Source organism: Giraffa tippelskirchi, chromosome 1 (genome assembly GCF_054371585.1).
Source record: "Giraffa tippelskirchi isolate mGirTip1 chromosome 1, T2T-mGirTip1v1.2.pri, whole genome shotgun sequence".
In the NCBI taxonomy this organism is placed as follows: domain Eukaryota; kingdom Metazoa; phylum Chordata; class Mammalia; order Artiodactyla; family Giraffidae; genus Giraffa; species Giraffa tippelskirchi.
In genome coordinates this window covers 145,518,597-145,538,678 of record NC_137275.1, presented here as the reverse complement: position 1 = coordinate 145,538,678, position 20,082 = coordinate 145,518,597, and the positions used below count along the sequence as shown (strand labels likewise).

Genomic DNA, 20,082 nt, shown 5'->3' with positions numbered 1-20,082 from the left:
ATTTCAGACGTTAGTGATGAAACCATAGTGGGAGAAGAAGGTATTTAAATCAACAATTAATTCTTTAAGATTATGATCTTTTGTACTACTGTAGAAAATACATTAGATGCATATGGTCACTGGGTTTCCCTGGTGGCTCAGTTGGTAAAGAATCCTCCTGCAATGTGGGAGATTCTGGTTCAACCCTGGGTCAGGAAGATCCCCTGGAGAAGGAAATGGCTGCCCACTCTAGTATTCTTGCCCAGAAAATCCCATGGATAGAGGAGCCTGGCAGGCTACAGTCCATGGGGTCACAAAGAGTCGGACACAACTTAACGACTAAACCACCACCATATGGCTACCAATGCCCATATATACTCCCAAGAGAGATTTTGATGGGCAAGGAAAGGCTGGCTGATTTCCCATCAAATCTCCCTCCCTAGCTATCAATAACCCCCCTTGTCACATTAAGGATCTGCTTTCCCAGCAAAGTTTCTTTCTTAACTGGTATAAAAATATCTATATTAAAATGATTTCCCAAACTGTCTTCTAAACCATGACATCTTGGAAACTCTTTTATAAGAGCATCTTTTGTCATTACTGGGAATGTAAAAATACATGTGCCCAAATTGTTCATGTGTAGTTGAAAAGGAATGGATAGTGGAACGAGGACAAGCAGAGAATCAATTTTCTCCATCAGGTTACTTTGTAAGCATTTAATAGTCTTGACCTTGAGGTTCTCGTTTGTTTCTAAGTCTTCCAATTTCAGACCATGGAGTTCTTAAGTGTTTTCATGGAGAGTCTGTTATTTTAAAACTTAAAATTTTCCATCTGATTCTGGAAGACAGTTTCTTGGAACTCGACTCATCCATGTTGCTGGGGGCGCCCGCCACTCACAATGAGGACGTCTTTTCTCCCATGTTTAACGAGGGAGAGGTGTTGAGTAAGCTCTGATGATCTCTGGGCCCAGGCAAGTTAAAAGGTCAGATGGCAAGGACATAGCCAGGGGCTGCAGTTGCTTCACTGCAGTATAAGGAATTGCTCAGGATTGCGGATGGTATGTGTTTATCCGCAGTTTCCATGATCATCTGAATTGAATGATCATGATCTTTTGTCTGAAACAAATATGCCTTGAAAAAAATTATTTCTGCCCTCTATTATGATTCTCTAAGTCAAGTGGAACTTTATGAGCAGATGGGGAAAATGATGCCTTAGTGGAATATGTAAATAACCAGATACCTTTAAGATTCTAACCATTCTGCTAACCAGAGGCATAAAATTCAAATCACTGAGAGTGTGTGGACTGTTTTGCATTTAAAATGTTTTCAGAATATATTGATTTGGAAATAAAATTTTGTATGCTTTATATACAACTGATCTATGCTTATAGGAACTGAGGAGATATTTGTATAACATAAAGTGTACGTCATTTATATCCAAGGCAGGGAAAGTTCCTGAAATGTCTTAGGTCTTTAACTGTCAACAACTGCACATGCTTACCTATAGTTGTGTCACTGTGCCAAGGTAATATATCTATGCCTAAAATGTTAAAAGTTGAGAATGCCAAAGTGGTAAAAACATGCTTGGGTCATATGATCCATATGATGCCCAAACACACTAAAAAATTATTTCAGTATACAAGACATGTATATTAAAATGTTTTTAATTTATTTTTAATTGGAGGATAATTGCTTTACAATATTGTGTTGGTTTCTGCCATACATCAACATGAATCAGCCATATATATACATATGTCCCCTCCCTCTTGAACCTCCCTCCCACCTCCCACCCATCCCACCTCTCTAGGTCACAGAGCACCAGTCTGAGCTCCCAAAGTCCCCAGCAAATTCCTGCTGGCTATCTATTTTACATATGATAGCATATATGTTTGCCTGCTGCTCTCTCCATTCGTCCCACCCTCTCCTTCCCCACCTGTGTCCACAAGTCTGTTCTCTACGTCTGCATCTCCATTGCTGCTCTGAAGATAGATTCATCAGGACCATTTTTCTAGATGCCATATATATGTGTTAATATATGATATTTGTTTTTCTCTTTCTGATTTACTTCGCTCTATAATAGGCTCTAGGTTCATCCACCTCATTAGAACTGACTCAAATGTGTTCCTTCTTATGGCTGAGTAATATTCCATTATATACATGTACTACAACTTCTTTATGCATTCATCTGTCAGTGGACAATCTAGGTTGTTTCTGGGTACAGGACATGTATATTTTGAAGTCATTGTTTGGCAGTAGCATTTTATGGTATTGTCCCCTTTGATCTTACACCAAAATATAACCCACAGGCTGAAGATATTTTTAATCGTCTCACTGAAGCCCATCAAAAATGTGCAGGATTAACAGATTTTAAATCAATATGAGGTTATGCTAATTTAATTGTTTTTACCATCTCAGAAGATGAAATTGGATAGACATAGAAGTTACCTTTCACCCAGCGGAAGCAGTGACCAGAAGGAGCCCGTTAGTAATTTAGGCTGTAGCTGGTGGCTGCATTTCCCTGAGTTCTCATCAAATATTAGGTAGCAATTATGCTGTTTTGGGAGATATAAACAATGAAAACTCCATTATCTGGAAGATGGAAAGTGAGCCTAATCTGTTCAGACCTGTGTCCTGGGTCCCGCTGTTATCTCCTGGCTATATTTTAATTTCCCATATGTGAATGGATAGGTGTAGTCAAGGAGAGCAGCTCTGAATCTGAACAGCTTTATTATGTTGCTCTCTTAAATGAGGTAAAATTGATGTTAAAGTCTAGCTGAGGGAAGACTTGAAGCTGACATCAGCAAGTATTAATATTAAAAGGTGAAATCCTCTCCCTCTTGCTCCCTTTTCCTTATCAATCCTCTCCTTATGCTCTGTCAAGAAAGAAAACTCAGAATCAGAAAGGATCTTAGGTGTTCTTTGTTGGTTTACAATGTCCTTCTGGGCGAGTAAGTTATTCCATTGGAAAAGGGTACACACTTGATGAGTTAACTTCTCTTAAGCCGGGGTGACTGCCCTGAGCCAAGTATACTGTGAGCTCAAGTGAAGTCTTCAGACATCTTCCCTTTTCACCTTCCCCATCCCCAGGCTGCTCTCTTATGCTTCCTCCAGGCCCCCGTTCCTACCACCTTGGCCCAAATTGCACATTGTGCTTTGGAATACCCTGCCCTTTAGGCGTCTCATTCGTTCATGCCACAAAAATGTCTTGTGTTGACCACAGGGCTGGTCCCAGATCCTTCTTCATTACACAGAGCTCTGCCCTTAGGCTCCACCACCCCAGGCCCCACCCAGGAATGCTATGACAACAGACCCCTGAACCTGAGGCCATCCTTCTCGAAGAAGGTAGTAACTCTGGAATGCTTCTTAATCTCAGCAATTAATTACCCCAAAGGTGATTTTTAACCTGAGCTAGAATTATTGGGTGGAGTCATGTAAAGACGTTCCATGTGTCTCAGAAGATTTCCTGTGTAGAGACTTTAACCCTTGCAACCCTATTCCATGCAGGCTTGGAAAGACCTCAGTTCTACAAACCAGGCTTCACAAAGGGAAAACAGGTCACATCACTTAATATACCCCTCCACACATGACCCTCCCCCCAAAGCAAGGCCTTTCATATGAGGCAGGAGACAAAAGCTGTGTAATCACTTCCAACTTCAGGTACTGTTAACTCAAATTCATGAGCTTTTCGATAGCTGACTAAAACCAAAATATCTTTTATTTTAGAGCAACATTTCGAATCTCTGAAATACTACCAGGTTGCCAAATGAATTGAAACCTTAATTTCAAACAGAATCACAGCTCTAGATTCTGTATGGAGTAGTTTGCCTTGTCCACACCTTGTCGTCACGACCTTAATAATGCCAGACTATTCCAGTGAGAAGTATCAACGGTGATACCAATAATTTACGAAATGTTTTGCTATATTATCATACCGTGAATTTCAAGAGGCTCATCCAACTGCAACCAGGAGAACACCCTCGAGTCAGCATTCCAGAATATGATGGAATATCTTTAATGTCTTGCATAAATCTCCAATGCTCCACCCTGAACTGGCTGTGATATATTTAAATTCAATTTTTAAAGCTCATAAAATGGCTTAGGAGAAAGAAAACTGACATTCACAGCTACAGGGTAGGTAAATACTGTGACAATTTTTTTTATCTTTGATTTGTCAGACTTAATCGAAAAAAAAAAAAGGCAGTTCTGATTCTGACTTTAAAATGTCAGTTTTTAAATGATGGTCTTGGTGAGTGACCTGTCTAAGTCAGTGTAACATCACCTCGGGAAGCATGCGCCTGTGATCTGAGTGATAACTTCTTGGGGGAACATAGGATAGATAGGAGGAAGAGAGTAACAGGCCTGATAAGTGATAGGTCAGTTGTACTATATTTAGGTACTAACTAATGAAGCAATGCAGAAAATTTTAAAAAGAAAGTATATGTGTATTTATATATAAAACTAATATTATGGGTTGTCACATACTCTGCCATAACTATATACAAATGTTTAACAACAGATATCTTTATCTGAACATATAAATATATATAAATATATATATGTATATGTATATATATATATATATATGCTTATACACACATATATGGCTATAAATGACTAATAGCAAATTATCAAGAATGTCCTGTTTCTCTTCTTTCAACTTAATTCTGCTGAAATGATTCCAGAGAAATGTCTAGGTTACTCCTGAAGATCTCCAGCAGATATAACAGCCTCATAGTATTTTTAAATGTCAATGTTTTCAGTCATTAAAGCTCCAAGCTAAAGCACAGCCAGTGCTGCTTCATTGTCTATCAACTGTAAGCTTAGCAAGTCTTTTCACCCTTCTAAGCCTCAGTTTCCTTATCCGTAAAATGGGGATAAAATAGAGTCTTGTGGAATTACTGAGAGGATTGAATGGGGCATGTCAAGCTCCTTGCCTCAATACTTGGCTAATAATGTGCACTCTATGCATTTTTCCTATTGCTGTCATGACTGTGGGAAGCAGGGTGAAATGTCTTGATACTGTATTACCAGGTTACATGTGTCCCTGCCCCATGAAAACCCACCAAGTGACTATATGCCAGTCACACCTCAAACTCCTATTTTATTAGCTCTGTGGTCAGGGGTGCGTGGGTAGCAGTAGGAACATTGTCTTCCATGAATGCAATCATTAGGTGTCTTGTTCTCTCTCTTCGCTCCAACTTCCCAAGTGGCCCTATGTTAGTTGCTTGGCCATGTCCAACTCTTTGTGTCCACATGAACTGTAGCCCACCAGGCTCCTGTGTCCACGGGATCCTCCAGGCAAGAATACTGGAGTGGGTTGCCGTGTCCCTTCCTCTGGGGGATCTTCTTGACTCAGGGATGGAACTCAGGGCTGCTGCAAGGCAGGCAGATTTTTTGCCATCTGAGCCACCAGGGAAGCCCCCCAAGCAGCTCTAGGTCACTAAAGAAATGAACCAAAATCAGTAGGAAACCAGAAAAGCACTGGATGCAAGGCCCCAGAAGCATAGCAGTTTACAGAATGCTGGCTATTCCAATGTGGCTCTGGGCCTGCCTTCCAAGTACAGTCATCTCCTGTTGATTAAAATACAATGTGTGAAGTCTTGGGGTCATTATTTTGGTCACCCTGCTCTCCTTCTGCTTTAAATTATCCTGTTTCAGCACAGGCAGCTGCATAGCTGGGTGGTAGTTTTTCAAGCATTTCAGCAGGCCTGATAGCAGCCTCCCCTCAATGGGGGAGCTGCCCTCCTTAAGGGGCACAAACTCCTGAGTGCTTTCTCCAGACAGACTGATACCTGACAAGATGGGCAGTCCCAAGCTTTCAACTGCCTGACACGCAGCAGTCCTCCCAGTCTCAGAGACCTCCCACCAGCTGCCTGTCTATACTTGCTCACCCCCTACACGCCTGCTCTGGCCTTGATGGTGTCATCTGTACACAGGTGTCCAGGAGGCTGTGGTGAGCTGCCTGAACAAACAGACCCGGGAGCCCGCGGACGAGAACCTGTGCGTGACCAGCCGGCGGCCCCCCCAGCTTCTGAAATCCTGCAGTTTGGATCCCTGCCCGGCAAGGTAAGGGGTGCGCCAGCCACCCTGCTGCCCAGGAGCGTGTTCAGAACGGGGTTTGTGTGCCTGTCCGTGGGCAAAATCAGAACGCTTATTGTTACCCAGTGTTTAGAAAACCAATTAGCATCAGTTCAAACTCTTAGTCAAATCCACTTAAAGTTAATTGAAACCAGGGCTTTGGAATTCTAGCCCAGCGATCATGCTCAGGGTCCAGAAGGCTCCGTGCACAGAGGAAAAGCCCCATGGTGTGGCTGGAAAGTGCCCGGGCCACACTGATGCTCTCTCCCCAGGGGAACGTGAACTGACCACAGAAGATAGGGTCTTTGCCACCTCTCAGCCTGTGTCCCAAGCCCTCCTGGCCTCATAACAGATCGGCTTGTGGGTTGCAGGAACTGAAGGATCTGGGTGGTATCACGGAGCCACCATGAAATCCCTCTGCACACAGCATGCAGATTCATTACAGCGTGCTCTAGAGTGTGTGTGTGCCACTTCACACGCAGAAAATCGATTAGAGCATTTCATTGTTCAGCCCTGCCTGGATCTCATTATTATCCAACCTTGAGTTTTAGTTCATCAATGCAGTCACTGCTTCAGTCCGCACAATTTTACGGTGTCTTGGAAACTTGCCTTCAGATACTTGTTGAGAGCCAGTCTCTGTAGAAGCTCAACCATCTCGTCTATGATTCTGGTTCCCAAGGGGAGACATTTAAAGAACCAAAGCCAGTCTTGCAAGTCTGCTGATGGGATGAGGAATGTTCCCAGATCAAATCCTAGATGAGAAGGGGGTTGTTGTTACTGAAGGATATTTCTTGTGTTTCTACAGAGTATCACACGAGAAGCAATGTGTTGCCTCTAGGAGTTAAGATAGGATAATTAGGATAGGTTTATGGTCAAGCTAATACTGCTTGTCTTACTTCTCAGTCAATTAGATGCCTTTCTTTGGGGTTTGGAAGATACAGATGGCAGGCCTCCTCAGATTATTTCAGGGCACACAATCCCATGGTGACACTCACCTGCTCTTCGCCAGAGTTGTTCTGTCTATTGATCTGAAAAGTTGTTCTGTCTATTGATCCCTCTTCAAGTGCAGAAGTGAAGGGGACCATTAGTGCCATATCCTCTAAGGCAACCAGAAAATCAGTCAGCCACTGCTTAGAGCAGCACCTCACCCATGAGAACAGCAGCCAGTAAAATAGAGTCCAGGGCTAGGCAGCAAAAAACCTAGATCCAGTGCATGGAATTCTGAGAAAACTCTTTTTCTATGCCTGCCCACTTCTGTGTCCTGACCTCACTGTTTATCAGTGAATGTAAGACCTAAGCATGGGCAAGAAGTCCAGACCCCATCTGTTTGACTACAGCCTCCTATATAGGAAGAAGCAGAAGGGATATAGGAAGAACAGCCTCTGGGGCCTTGGCTACCAGAACAGGAAGCCCTGGTTCTCGTTTTAGCTCTGCCACCCACTAGTTGTGTGGCATTGAGCAAGATGCCTGCCCCTTCTGTGTCCACATCTGCAAAATGAACTAGCTATACAAAATGATCTGAGATCACCAGGTCCTGTTCAAATAATCCCATAACTCTTCATGGCTCTGTAGGCAGGAGCGTTTGCTGCTGCTGGTTTGTGCTGATAATCGATATCAGTGCTATTCTGCTTGTTTACCAACACTTTAAAAACAAGCATGAGGGTCTTTCTAAGCACATCCTAGTGGTGTGATGACATCCAAATGCTGTGATGACCTGAGGCAAGCCCAAGGAGTCAGTACCTGGGACAAACTGAAAATCTTTCGGAATTTTCAGCCACTAAACCCCTGCCTTCCTGGGACAGCAGAAGAAATAGGACACAAGATGTTACCTCCCATCCTCCAAGTACAGTATAGTTAAATTAGCTAAGCTTACTTTTCTCTAGACCTTTTTACTGACTGGAAAACAAAGACTCTTGTTGGGCTTAACATTGTTTCATTTGCTCCAGTTCAACCCAGGACTTTAATTTCCACCGGCAAACCATCAGACTGAAGGGCAGAATGTCTTACTGGGCACGGCCAGGGTTTTCTTCGGCCAATTGTACACAGCTGAGCTTTTGTGGAATGATGCTAGTTAAAACAACAAAGGGGCCAGAATGGCCTGATATGACTCGCTCTCTTCACCTCCCGTCCAAGAGCCAAAGCAGAGTTTCATCTTAAAATGAGAACTGTGTAGAGGTGTATCTCCTGTGGAATATTTCAGTCTGACAATAGGGGGAAAAACCTCTCCTGCTGAATGTTTTATGTCAGATGTATGTGAAAATGTGTTTAGTAGGGGTGTAGCAGTGTGTTGTTTTCCCAACCACCTTCTATTCCGTTCAGTTCAGTCGCTCAGTTGTGTCCGACTCTTCGCGACCCCATGAATTGCAGCACGCCAGGCCTCTCTGTCCATCACCAACTCCCGGAGTTTACCCAAACCCATGTCCATTGAGTCAGTCATGCCATCCAACCATCTCATCCTCTGTCGTCCCCTTCTCCTCCTGCCCCCAATCCTACCCAGCATTAGGGTCTTTTCCAATGAGTCAACTCTTCGCATGAGGTGGCCAAAGTATTGGAGTTTCAGCTTCAACATCAGTCCTTCCAATGAACACCCAGGATTGATGTCCTTTAGGATGGATTGATTGGATCTCCTTGCAGTCCAAGGGACTCTCAAGAGTCTTCTCCAACACCACAGTTCAAAAGCATCAATTCTGCGGCGCTCAGCTTTCTTCACCGTCCAACTCTCACATCCATACATGACCACTGGAAAAACCATAGCCTTGACTAGACGGACTTTTGTTGGCAAAAGAATGTCTCTGCTTTTAAATATGCTATCTAGGTTGGCCATAACCTTCCTTCCAAGGAGCAAGCATCTTTTAATTTCATGGCCTTCTATTCATTTGGGACTAATTTAAATCATTGATTCACAATTCTTCTTGTGCATGGATCAGCATTCCCTGCACAGTTTGGTGTATTCCTTGATGGGCTCCAAGTTTCTATACCCTGTTTTTTAGGCTCTTGGCTCATGCTGATATCCATGTATTCAAAATAGAAAAATCCATAGCATTTTCGGTGGGATATACAGAAGTGATGTTCAAGTCTTGGTCATTGGGCTTATGACTCTTAGAGGTGGTGCTGGTTAACAGAAGTAGCTCTTCTAGGAAGTTATTTGTCTTATTGAGCACCAGGTAGGAAGCCACTTTTCTTCTCATGTATGGTCAGAGTTATCTGATCACACAGAGAATACCAAAGGCCTAGAAGGCATGCCCTGTCTGGGCTGTCTCTCTGAGATGAAAGTCACCATTTGATTTCCTCTGTGTGATTGGCAGAGCTGGTATCAGAAGCACATGTCCAACTTTCACCAGGTTGAGGCAAATAAATTCTCATGCCTGACTGTGTTCTCAAGTAGGAGATATTCTGATTGTTCCAATTTGTATGTGTGCACATGTGCACAGACTGCCTGCATTTTTTAGGACACTTAAAAAATTGTTATTAAGTCACTAAGTCATGTCCAACTCGATGGACATGGGTTTGGGTAAACTCCGGGAGTTGGTGATGGACAGGGAGGCCTGGCGTGCTGCTATTCATGGGGTCGCAAAGAGTCGGATACGACTGAGCGACTGAACTGAACTGAACTGAAGTCAGGTCCAACTCTTTTGTGACCCCATGGATTTTAGCCTGTCAGGTTCCTCAGTCCATGGGATTTCCCAGGCAAGAATACTGGCGTCAGTTGCCATTGCCTTTTGAAGGGGGTCTTCCTGACCCAGGGAAGATCCCAATGTGTTTCCTACATTGGCAGGCAGAATTCTTTACTGCTGAGCTACCAAGAAAGCTCACTGGAAAAAAAAATAGTAGCTGTCTATTGGACAGGACTAGGTTTTGTTTTAAATGCAGATTTAATTTTTTATTGAAGTGTAGTTAATTTACAATGTTATGTTAGTTTCCAGTGTATAGCAAAATGATTCAGTTATTATATATATATATATATATGTTCTTTTCCATATGTTGTTATAAGATTTGAGTATAGTTCCCTGTGCTATACAGTAGGTCCTTGTTGTTCATCTATTTTATATACAGTATTGTACATCTCTATTTTCTGTATTAGCAGTTATTGTTCAGTCACTCAGTCATGTCCAACTCTTTGCAACCCCATGGACTGCAGCATGCCAGACTTCCCTGTCCTTCACCATCTCCCGGAGCTTGCTAAAACTCATGTCCACTGACTCAGTGATACCATCCAACCATCTTATCTTCTGTCATCCCTCTCTCCTCTTGCCTTCAATCTGTCCCACCATCAGAGATTTTTCTAATGAGTTAGCTCTTCACATCAGGTGGCCAAAGTGTTGGAACTTTAGCTTCAGCATCGGTCCTTCCAATGAATATTCAGGGTTGATTTCCTTTAGCATTGACTGGTTTGATTTCTCAAGAGTCTTCTGCAACACCACAGTTTAAAAGCATCAATTCTTTGGTGTTCAGCTTTCTTTATGGTCCAACTCTCACATCCATACATGATTACTGGAAAAACCATAGCTTTGATTACATGGATCTTCTTTTTAATATGCTGTCTAGGTTGGTCATAGCTTTTCTAGCAAGGAGCAAGCATCTTTTAATTTCATGGCTGCAGTTGCCATTTGTAGTGATTTTAGAGCCCAAGAAGGTAAAGTCTGTCACTGTTTCCATCGTTTGGTCTTCATTTTTTGAATGTTGAGTTTTAAGCCAGTTTTTTCACTCTCCTCTTTCACCTTCATCAAGAAGCTCCTTAGTTCCTCTTGGCTTTCTGCCATAGGGTGGTGTCATTGTATATATTAATCCCAAACTCCCAATTTATCTCTGCCCAGCCTTTCCCCTTTGGTAACCATAAGTTTGCTTCCTATGTCTGTGAGTCTATTTCTGTTTTGTAAATAAGCTCATTTGCATCATTTTTTAGCTACCACGCATAAGTGATATCATATGATATTTGTCTTTCTCTGTCTGACTTAGTTAACTTAGTATGATAATTTCCCAGTCTATCCATGATACTGCAAATGGCATCATTTCACAGCTGAACAATATTCCATCATACTTAATATGCCACATATTCTTTATCTATTCATCTGTTGATGGACATTTTAGGTTGCTTCTATGTCCTAACTATTGTAAATAGTGCTGCTATGAATATTGGGGTGCATGTATATTTTTGAATTAGAGTTTTCTGTAGATACATGGCCAGGAATAGGATTGCTGGATCATATGGTAGTTCTATTTTTAATTTTTAAAGGAACCTCCATACTGCTTTCTGTAGTAGTCATACAAATTTACATTCCCACCAACAATATAGAAGCATTCCCTTTTTTCCACACCTTCTCCATCATTAATTATTGCAGACATTTTAATGGTGGTTATTCTGACTGGTGTGAAATGTACATCACTGTAGTTTTCATTGCCTTTCTCTAATAATTAGCAATATTGAGCATCTTTTTATGTGCCTCTTGGCCATCTGTATGGAAGAGGACTAGATTTTAAAGTCCTTGCTATCAGCTTCATCTTTTAATTCTCCTTTCTATTCGCCTTTCTAGAACCTAGAAGGTACAGTTTCTAGAACCTAGAATAATGTCTGACATATAGTAGATGCGTATGAAGTGCTTATTGATGGGACTTCCCTGGAAGCCCAGTGGTTGAGACCGCCTTCCAATGCAAGGAGTACATTTTCAATCCCTGGTCAGAAAGCTAAGATTTCACTTGCCTGGCAAACAAGGAACCAAGACATAAAATAGAGACAATATTGTAATAAATTCAATAAAGACTTTAAAAATGGTTCACACACAAAAAAGTGCTTATTGAATAAATGAGTATAAGGACTAGGACTAAATTTTTACACAGTAATACTTTGTTGTTTAGTTGCTATGTCATGTCCAGCTCTTTTGCTTCCCCATGGACTGTAGCCTATCAGGCGCCTCTGTCCATGGGACTTCCCAGGCAAAAATACTAGGGGGGTTGCCATTTCTTTCTCCCAGGGATCTTCCTGACCCAGGGATTGGACCCATGTCTCGTGCACTACAGGTGGATTCTTTATCACTGAGCCCCCTGGAAAGCCCATAGTAATGCTTAGACCCTGAAAGTAGTTGGACCCCATTGCATTCTCTCCTCTCTATCCCTCTTATCCTGTCTCTCCCACCCACCAGGTAGTGCTAAAAATGCTATTATTAGTCTCTTCTTTATGTTTAAGGCTTTACAATTTAAAACATAAATAACCTTAGTATAAGTAACCCTTTACGGTGGCAGCTATGTATGGCAAAATATCCCCAAAGTTAAGAATATGAAGACGAGCTTTATCAGAGGAGAGAGTGGACACATTGGAGTTTGAGTGCATGGTTAGCATTACCCAAGGAGGGGTGTGATTGTCAGGAGAATTAGAAGATAGTACAGCAGGGACTGGTATTAACTCCTTAACAACCTGGCCTACAATTGGCCAGAAGAAATTAGGACCATTTTTGCTTGTGAGCTGACACCTGTGAGAATTTTGCATCCAAGTTGGTAGCAAGGAAGGTATCAGTACAAGGAATAAAAATTATTTTAGACGTCTTTACCATCCTCTCAGTAATGTGTATCTAGAAGGCCACATCCCACCACCACCACCCCCAACCCTGCCCACCTTCTCTGGTAGGTTAGACATGATTAAGGGAGAAATATGCAAACAGGAGCCAAGATCAGTCTTTAGGAAAGATAGCTGCCCCCTGTTCCTAATTAAAAAGCTAAGTGTTAGAATTATACAAGTATTTCATGAATATTCTCATTCTTTGACACTCAAGCACCACAGAAGTAATCAAGAAAGAAGGGTACATGCTGCCCTTTCACCACCATGCTCTGCAGCACCACACCCTTCTTCTCCCCAGAGATCATCACTGTTCATGGTTTGGTACCTTTCCAGACCTTTTTCTATGCATTTGTATACATACATGAACATATACAAATATATAAGATTCTTTTCCCTTTGTAAATGCGATCATATTACATGTATTGTTTGGCAACTTGATTTTTCTTTAATAACACGCACCAAACATCTTCTCCATCCCTGAGACCACCAAAATAACACCCCACAGGTAGATTAAGACCTGTGTACGAATCCTGCTCTGTCAGGTTTAGCTACGTGACCTTTAAGAGGTCATATATCTTTTGGGGTCCTCAAATTCTTCATCTCTAAAATAGGATCATAGTAGGCACTCAGAAAAATTAATCTTCTCTTTCCCTTTCATTTTTAGTAAGAAATTTTTAGTTTGCATTCAGGACTTAACCTCAGGTTTGATTCGCTTTTCTTTCTTATTCAATTAAGTCTTAGTAATTAAGCTCTACTGACCTTAAGCTCTACTCCCCAGATTATAATAGCTATGACATGAGCAGCCCAAAGAAAGCCAGAAAGCACTCCCTTAAAAGAAAAAAAAAAAGTAGTCTGACTGTTATTAATTATAAGCATTTGATAGCTCAGCCAGCGTGTGTTGAAAAGATTTGGTAAACGTACGTGGAGGAGGGGAGAGAAGTCCACAATGAAAGCCAGATGGCCTAAAATGAAGGAAATTCCAGGCAATTTCTGCAGCTTTGTTCTAACATACTTTTTAAACTAAACTTTTATTTCTCTGCAACAGAGAACAGCTGAGTGGTGTGGAATAGATAAACAGTGAAGAGGGAAAAAAGCTCATAATTCCAGGAACAGTACTTGGTTTCTGTCCCCCACCCCAACCCCATTCCCTTTTCTCAGACCTAGGGTGGTTCTGAGGATTGGCAAGAACCATGAAAGAAGTTTCAGGATCCTAAACTGAAATGAGAAAGTTAAGAAAAATCATCTTCAAAGTCACAGATTCTCCCCTTTAAAAGCAAACGTTAGAATGCCTATTTTATTGCACACTAACAAAATCCACACGAATAAGCCACAAATGATTTCCAATTTCTAATTTTCTTTTACATTAGCCTAAAATGGCTAGAGCAGAAGGTGTTGCCACAACCACATTATAATTTACATCATGGAACTTTCAAAGCTTTACAGGGACTGTCCCCTTAGACAACTTGTTTTAAGGGTTTCTGTTTCAACATGCTCTCCAAGTATTGGTTTATCTTCTGCTGAGTTCCCAAAGTTTCCATATGCTGCCTTTTGTCTGTGTCCATACTAACTTTTAAGTGCTTAAAGCAAAAGCACACCAAAGCTCACTGGCGTCCACAGAAATTGAGCCCAGATTTGGAGGCCATATTCAGGCACCTTTAGAGAGCTAATGCTATTACTATTGTCATCCTCTGTGGTAAATCCAGATGTATGATTATGCTGTCTCTCTCTTTTCTTCCACTGATGGACAAGTTACAACAGAAGAATCTGCCAAGACCTGTTTCTTAGCAGTTGAGCCTGATTGGCCCGGTGGCAGTCTCTGCTACTTCCCTACCCAGGAATGTGTTGGCTTAGTGATCAGATTTGTCCCCAGCAGCACTTTGACATCAGCAAGGGTAAGCATCCCATGTATGCTTGCCTTGGGGTGTAAATCTTCATTTTTCCTAATGAGAGCCCTCTCCATGGTTACACATCCCCTGTGATATCAGCTGCAAACCTTTGTGAAATGACCTTTGCTGGTACTAGAAGTTATTCTATAAGCATAGATGTAGTTTTTGCATGAATATGGGGTAAAAATCAAGGGAATGGATCTACCTCCTCATCTTGTCACCAGAAAGCACAAATGGCTAATTCCATAAAGATAGAACCTCTGCCTTAGGAAAAATCCATTCAGTTAAGACAGGAGAGGGAAGCTTTCCTGGTTTCTTAACATCGGTCTGGTTACTCAGCCTTTTAGACCACATAATTCTGCCTGGACTCTGGCAAAGTCCTTATACAAACCATTGACTGAAATTAACCTTCTGCATAAAAAAATATGGCAAAAAACATTTCACATCTCAATTCTGTAAAACAAAAAAATGCAGTAGGTATCTTCATGCATAGCAGTCTGCTTGTATTTGGTCCTCAGAAATGACTAGAAGACCCAAATCTGTTCTGAAGGAGTTACCAGTTATTGGAGGAAGATTTCAAAACAGTAACTGCTGTGATGGGGCAAACACAGGGTTCTGTGGGTGCAAGAGGCTGAAGGGAAGGCTTCCTGGAGGAGGCATTGCCCATGTTGAATCATAACACATAAGCAAGAGTTACCCAGGTGAAGAAGAGAGGGAAGAGATGTTACAGGCAGAAAGAAAAGCATGGACACAAAGGGAAGAACAAGAATTGGAAGCTAGTGTTACAGGGTGCGCAGGGGCCAGCTCCAGGATAGCCCTATATGCTAAGTTATTTGGACTTTTATGTCATACAGACAGCAGAGAGCCATTAAGGAGAATGAAACGGAAGGGAAACAGACAGATTTGCTTGGAGAAAGATGGCTCTGGCTCTTCATCCAACAGAGCTAACGTAGTAACAGTGGCTAGCTTTTATTATCTAATAGTCATCTGCTCTTTTTCTCATTCAGTATCATAAATAAATAGTGTGCTCTGCATCATTTTATTTTCATCAAAAGTAATAAAGACCTCTTGTCCTAGGTGTGTTAGCATTTTGTATCCTCCACATTCAATCCAGTGTGATGTGGGCTCAGCCCGTCCACCTGGCAGGAGAATAGAGCCTTAAGGAAGGATGTCCCCAGAAGAGAGAATGAGAGGTACAGCCAGCTGATCCTTGAGGCCCTTCCAGTTCTGACATTCTGTGGTTCCTTGAGGGTTATGATAATTATCCACAGAACTGAAGCTTTCCAAGAAAAAAAAAAAAAAAGTGAATTCTATTAGGAAAATTACATTGAGTCAAATTTAGGTCCCTAAGACAAAGCACCTCTATTAATTGCAAGACAAGAACTGGCTTTAACTATAAATGAAGGAGCCATGAGAAGTCTACTGGGGAACAAGAATTGGATTTCCATAAGAAAAATGTAGCTGAGAGCATTCAGGCAGCAAGGATGGTGAAACACTGAAATGAATGTTTGTAGAATTCCTTAGGGCATCTCTGGTGGCTCAGATGGTAAAGAATCTGCCTACAATGCAGGAGACCTGGGTTCGATCCCCTGGAGAAGGGCATGGAAACCCACTCCAGTATTCTTTCCTGGAGAATTCCATGGACAGGAGGAGCTTGGTGGGCTGCTGTCCATGGGGTTGCAAAGTCAGACATGACTGAGCAACTTTCACTCACTCACTCACTTGTAGAATTCCTTAATGTTGCTTGTCCGTATGTAAAAGGATACAAAATGTTCTTCATCCCTGGATTTAGAATTTTATAGTGCTCTTTACTGTAGTGCTTTATAACTAGAACTTCTCTTCATTCAATGTCCACTGAACAAATATTTATTGATTGCCTACTTTGTGCTGGGCATTGTGCTGAGGAAACAGGGATGAACAAACCCACTTTGTTCCCTGAAGCAGGTACAGCCAGAGTTTGAGGAATTGTCCTGGAGAAGCCATTACATTTTTTTTCATCTTGGGTACTTTAAGTGCTGCTCTTCTAAAGATAGTTATTAAACTAAACTAGTGCCTGTGTTCTTTACTGCTCTAAGAGCTGACCTATTTGAACCAGTCATCAATCCCATTGCTCATAAGTACCGTGGGGATGGAAATAATACCGCCACATAGCTTTCTGCTGTGGATGTGGTCATGAAACATGGGAGTTTTACAGTTCACAAACCTTCCAGCTTACAAATCAATCAGCAGAAGAGTGGAGACTCTCAGGGTAAATCTTTTTCTATTTTTTTTTTCTGCCTTCCCCTATAATCCAGTGTTTCTAACATCCTTAAGTAACAATTTAAAGGCAAGCGATGATTCAGCCAAAGCTTTGAAATGAGAATTATCGCTGCCTAAGTGTATCCAATGCCTTCTTTGGAAATTTTGAAAGAAGGCCTCACGCAATTTGAGATGAAGAGCTTTTCTATGAGCTTAGAGTTAGAAATCTGCCCTGTTGCTATGTTTCTTAAACTTGGAAAACAAAGAAGTAGGGAAAAGACTGGAGAAAGAGATAGAGAAAATGAGACATTTAGGCCACGTAAAAATGAGGGATTGAAGAGCTCCCCGGGTGCCTCAGCAGTAAAGAATCCACCTGTCAGTGCAGGTGCCCCAGGAGATGCAGGTTCGGTCCCTGGGTCGGGACGATCCCCTGGAGGAGGAAATGGCAACCTGATCCAGTATTCTTGCCTGGAAAATTCCATCAACGAAGGAACCTGGTGGGCTACAGTCCCTGAGGTCACCTAGAGTCATATGCAACTGAGTACACGTGGCTGCAGGGTTAATGCCTTCACACCCAAAAATAAATAATGAGGGCGTGAAAAAGAGAACGCTCTGATTTGTGCCCAGTACATCTGGAGGATACCATTCGGAAACAGTTTGTTGCTCTGGAAATACCATTCCCATCATGGCACCAGTCCAAGGTCAGGAAGTTCTTGGGTTGTCTGCCACAGTCATAGAAGATCTGTCCAAAGCAGAGTCCCGCTAACTACTACTTTTCCTGTGGTGAATTAGTATTATTCTTTTTTTTCTTCATCACCATGCCTAATTATCTCTACCAGGACTACAAGGAATTTTGATTGGTGTTTGTATTAGTGACACAGAAAAGCCTAGAATGATTGTCACTGGATTAACACAGCTCCCAGTCCCACCAAATGCTCATTGCTTTTTCATGAGGCTTCTAGGTTTTTTTGTTGTTGTTGTTGGGAGGGGTTGGGGAAGAAGGGGTTGGTGTTTTTTGGGTTTTTTTTTTGAAGTTTGAAAGTATTCTTTTTAAACTTTATTTTTAACTGACAATGTTATGTCAGTTTCAGGTGTACTGCAAAGTGAATCAGTTATACATATACATATATCCACTCTTTTTTTTAGATTCTTTCCCCATGCCGGCCATTACAGAGTATTGAGTAGGGCTTCTAGTTTTACTGGTGGAATCACTATCCATGGGGCCTAGGCACACACAGACACAAGCGATTGGCTCTATACTAGAATCTTGGAAGGTGGTGCGTTCTCTGTCACTTACTGCTGTCAGCTCTGATTCCCAAGTGGGTAGACACAACCACCTTTCTGGCCCGTCATAGGTCATTGCTCACATCATTTAAAGAGCCACAGTGGACCCTTTACCCAGGTCACATAGAATTGGCCCTTATTCCACTTTCAGCAGTAGTGTTAAATAACAAAGCCATGGTTTGCTGTGATGGTATGTGCCCCTGGTAACTTATTATCATCTTAGCATGACTTCTTTTTTTTTTTATCAGACACCATATTTTTCCTTATAGAAATCTTGAGAGTACTTGGGACGACTTCAGGATAAGAACCATAGGAGACTTGGCAATACCAAAGTTAAATATTCCCTACCAGGAATAGGGAGACTGCATGGAATTAGGGAGAAATCATGGGTTTTGAGGTCAGATAGATGTTGGCTCCCTTATTTGCTTTGTGGCCTCAGGTCGTCTCCTTTAACCTCTCCAAAACGCCATTGTCCTCAGCTGTAAAGCAAATATAATTGTCTGAACCAGAGTGGGGAGGGGTTGTGAGGATGGTCACGTTTGTAAAACCCTCAGCTAATTCCTACCTCATGAAATAGATGCTCAAAAAAATAAGGGTTTGCCATCCCTCTTAGTTCCCTATTCGGGAAAGCGTATGATATAAAAAGACCTTCATGTTTATTTCATAGCCATTGCCATTTATTCCTACATTTAACCAGCTAGTATGGGAGCAGAGTAAGGTAGAGGGTATGGATAGAGCCAGGCTTGAAGGCATCTTTCAGTATAGCCTTCGCCCCGTCTCTTGGTCATATCTAGAACAGAAAACACAACAGCTGGTTCTCATGGTTTCTGTTGCTCCTGCAAAAGGTAGCAATTGTTGGGATATTCCACTTTATTTTAACACCTAATCCATTAAGGTGTGTTCTGTAAGAACAGCAATGAGCTGATGAAGTGGGAGTGGAGGAGGCAGAGTCCAAATGTCCCTAAAAAGTTAATATCCTGTGTGACATGGCTGAAGGAAGTAAGGCCCGTGGGCAAGTGAGGTGTGAGTCCTGGAAATGAGCAGCTATGTCCTGGCGGTCACAAAAGCCTGTGAGAAGTCAGGGAGAAATCAGAGAGTTTATATAAATAGTGTTGTTTCCACCCAGCTGTCTCCTCAAATACTTGTGGGAGAGAGAAGGAAAGAAGTAAAATCCAGTCAAGGTACAGACAAGTTAAGGACATCTTGCCCCCACATCCTTGTTAATCTTCACAGGCCATCTTTGAGCAAGGTAGGGTTGCCCTCATAGCTTCCATTTTGGGGAGTTTACAGTTTGTCAGGTGCTGTGTTCATCACTTTATACACATTATTTTGTTTAATCTTCTCCACAGTTTTATGAGGATTTACTATTCCTGTCCTAATTTTACAACTGAGGAAACTGGGTCTTTAGAGGGATCATGTAACTAGCTGGTGGCAGGTTCGGATTGGAACAAAATTTAGTTCCAGAGTTGTTATAAAAGAGCTTGTGATTCAGTCCTTGCCTCTATTAAGGATGTTTACACCCCCCTTTCCTCCCTCCATTTCCCCATCCAGCCCCTCCTTCCTTGCCTTCTTCCCATCTCTTTATCTGACCATCCCCTGTCCTATTCTAGGCATTAAGCTCTAGGTATGAGAATTGACATGGTGAAGAGAACCAGTCCTCCTCGCCCCATAGTATTGAATAGATTAAAGCATAGTGAAGATCACAGGCAAATTTACAGTCCCATCTTTCTTTATCTGCAACAGATAGCTTTCATCTCAGACTCTCAGCTGCCAAGGGCAGAACTAGACTCTTGGTAAAAGTTAGTGCTTCAGGGATAGTGAAAAATTCTTTCAAGCACACATGTCTCAGGACAAAACCAAATATACAGAAAATGAACCATGTTAAAAGAAAGATCAAGTAGACCTAAAGTGAATGTCTTAAAACCCAGCACTGAGTCATTAGGTAAAGCACTCAGTTCCTAAGAAAACACTTTAACAAAGAAATACTAAGTCATCCAGAGAGATTCAGCCTGGACGTATGAATCTGGGAGACATCAGTGGCTCCCTTGGAGCTTTCGTATCTTTGCTC

General features: G+C 41.9%; 1 protein-coding gene across 4 annotated transcripts in view; it reads left to right on the top strand.

Annotated features, from left to right (window-relative positions):
* The window catches only part of ADAMTSL1 (ADAMTS like 1), a 479,878-nt gene that overhangs the window by 264,857 nt on the left and 194,939 nt on the right, over positions 1–20,082 (top strand). For all 4 annotated transcript variants that reach the window (XM_081499058.1, XM_081499072.1, XM_081499064.1 and 1 more), the window contains one exon: positions 5,915–6,044. In XM_081499058.1, coding sequence (XP_081355184.1) covers positions 5,915–6,044 — 130 coding nt within the window. The remainder of the gene's footprint in view (positions 1–5,914; positions 6,045–20,082) is intronic.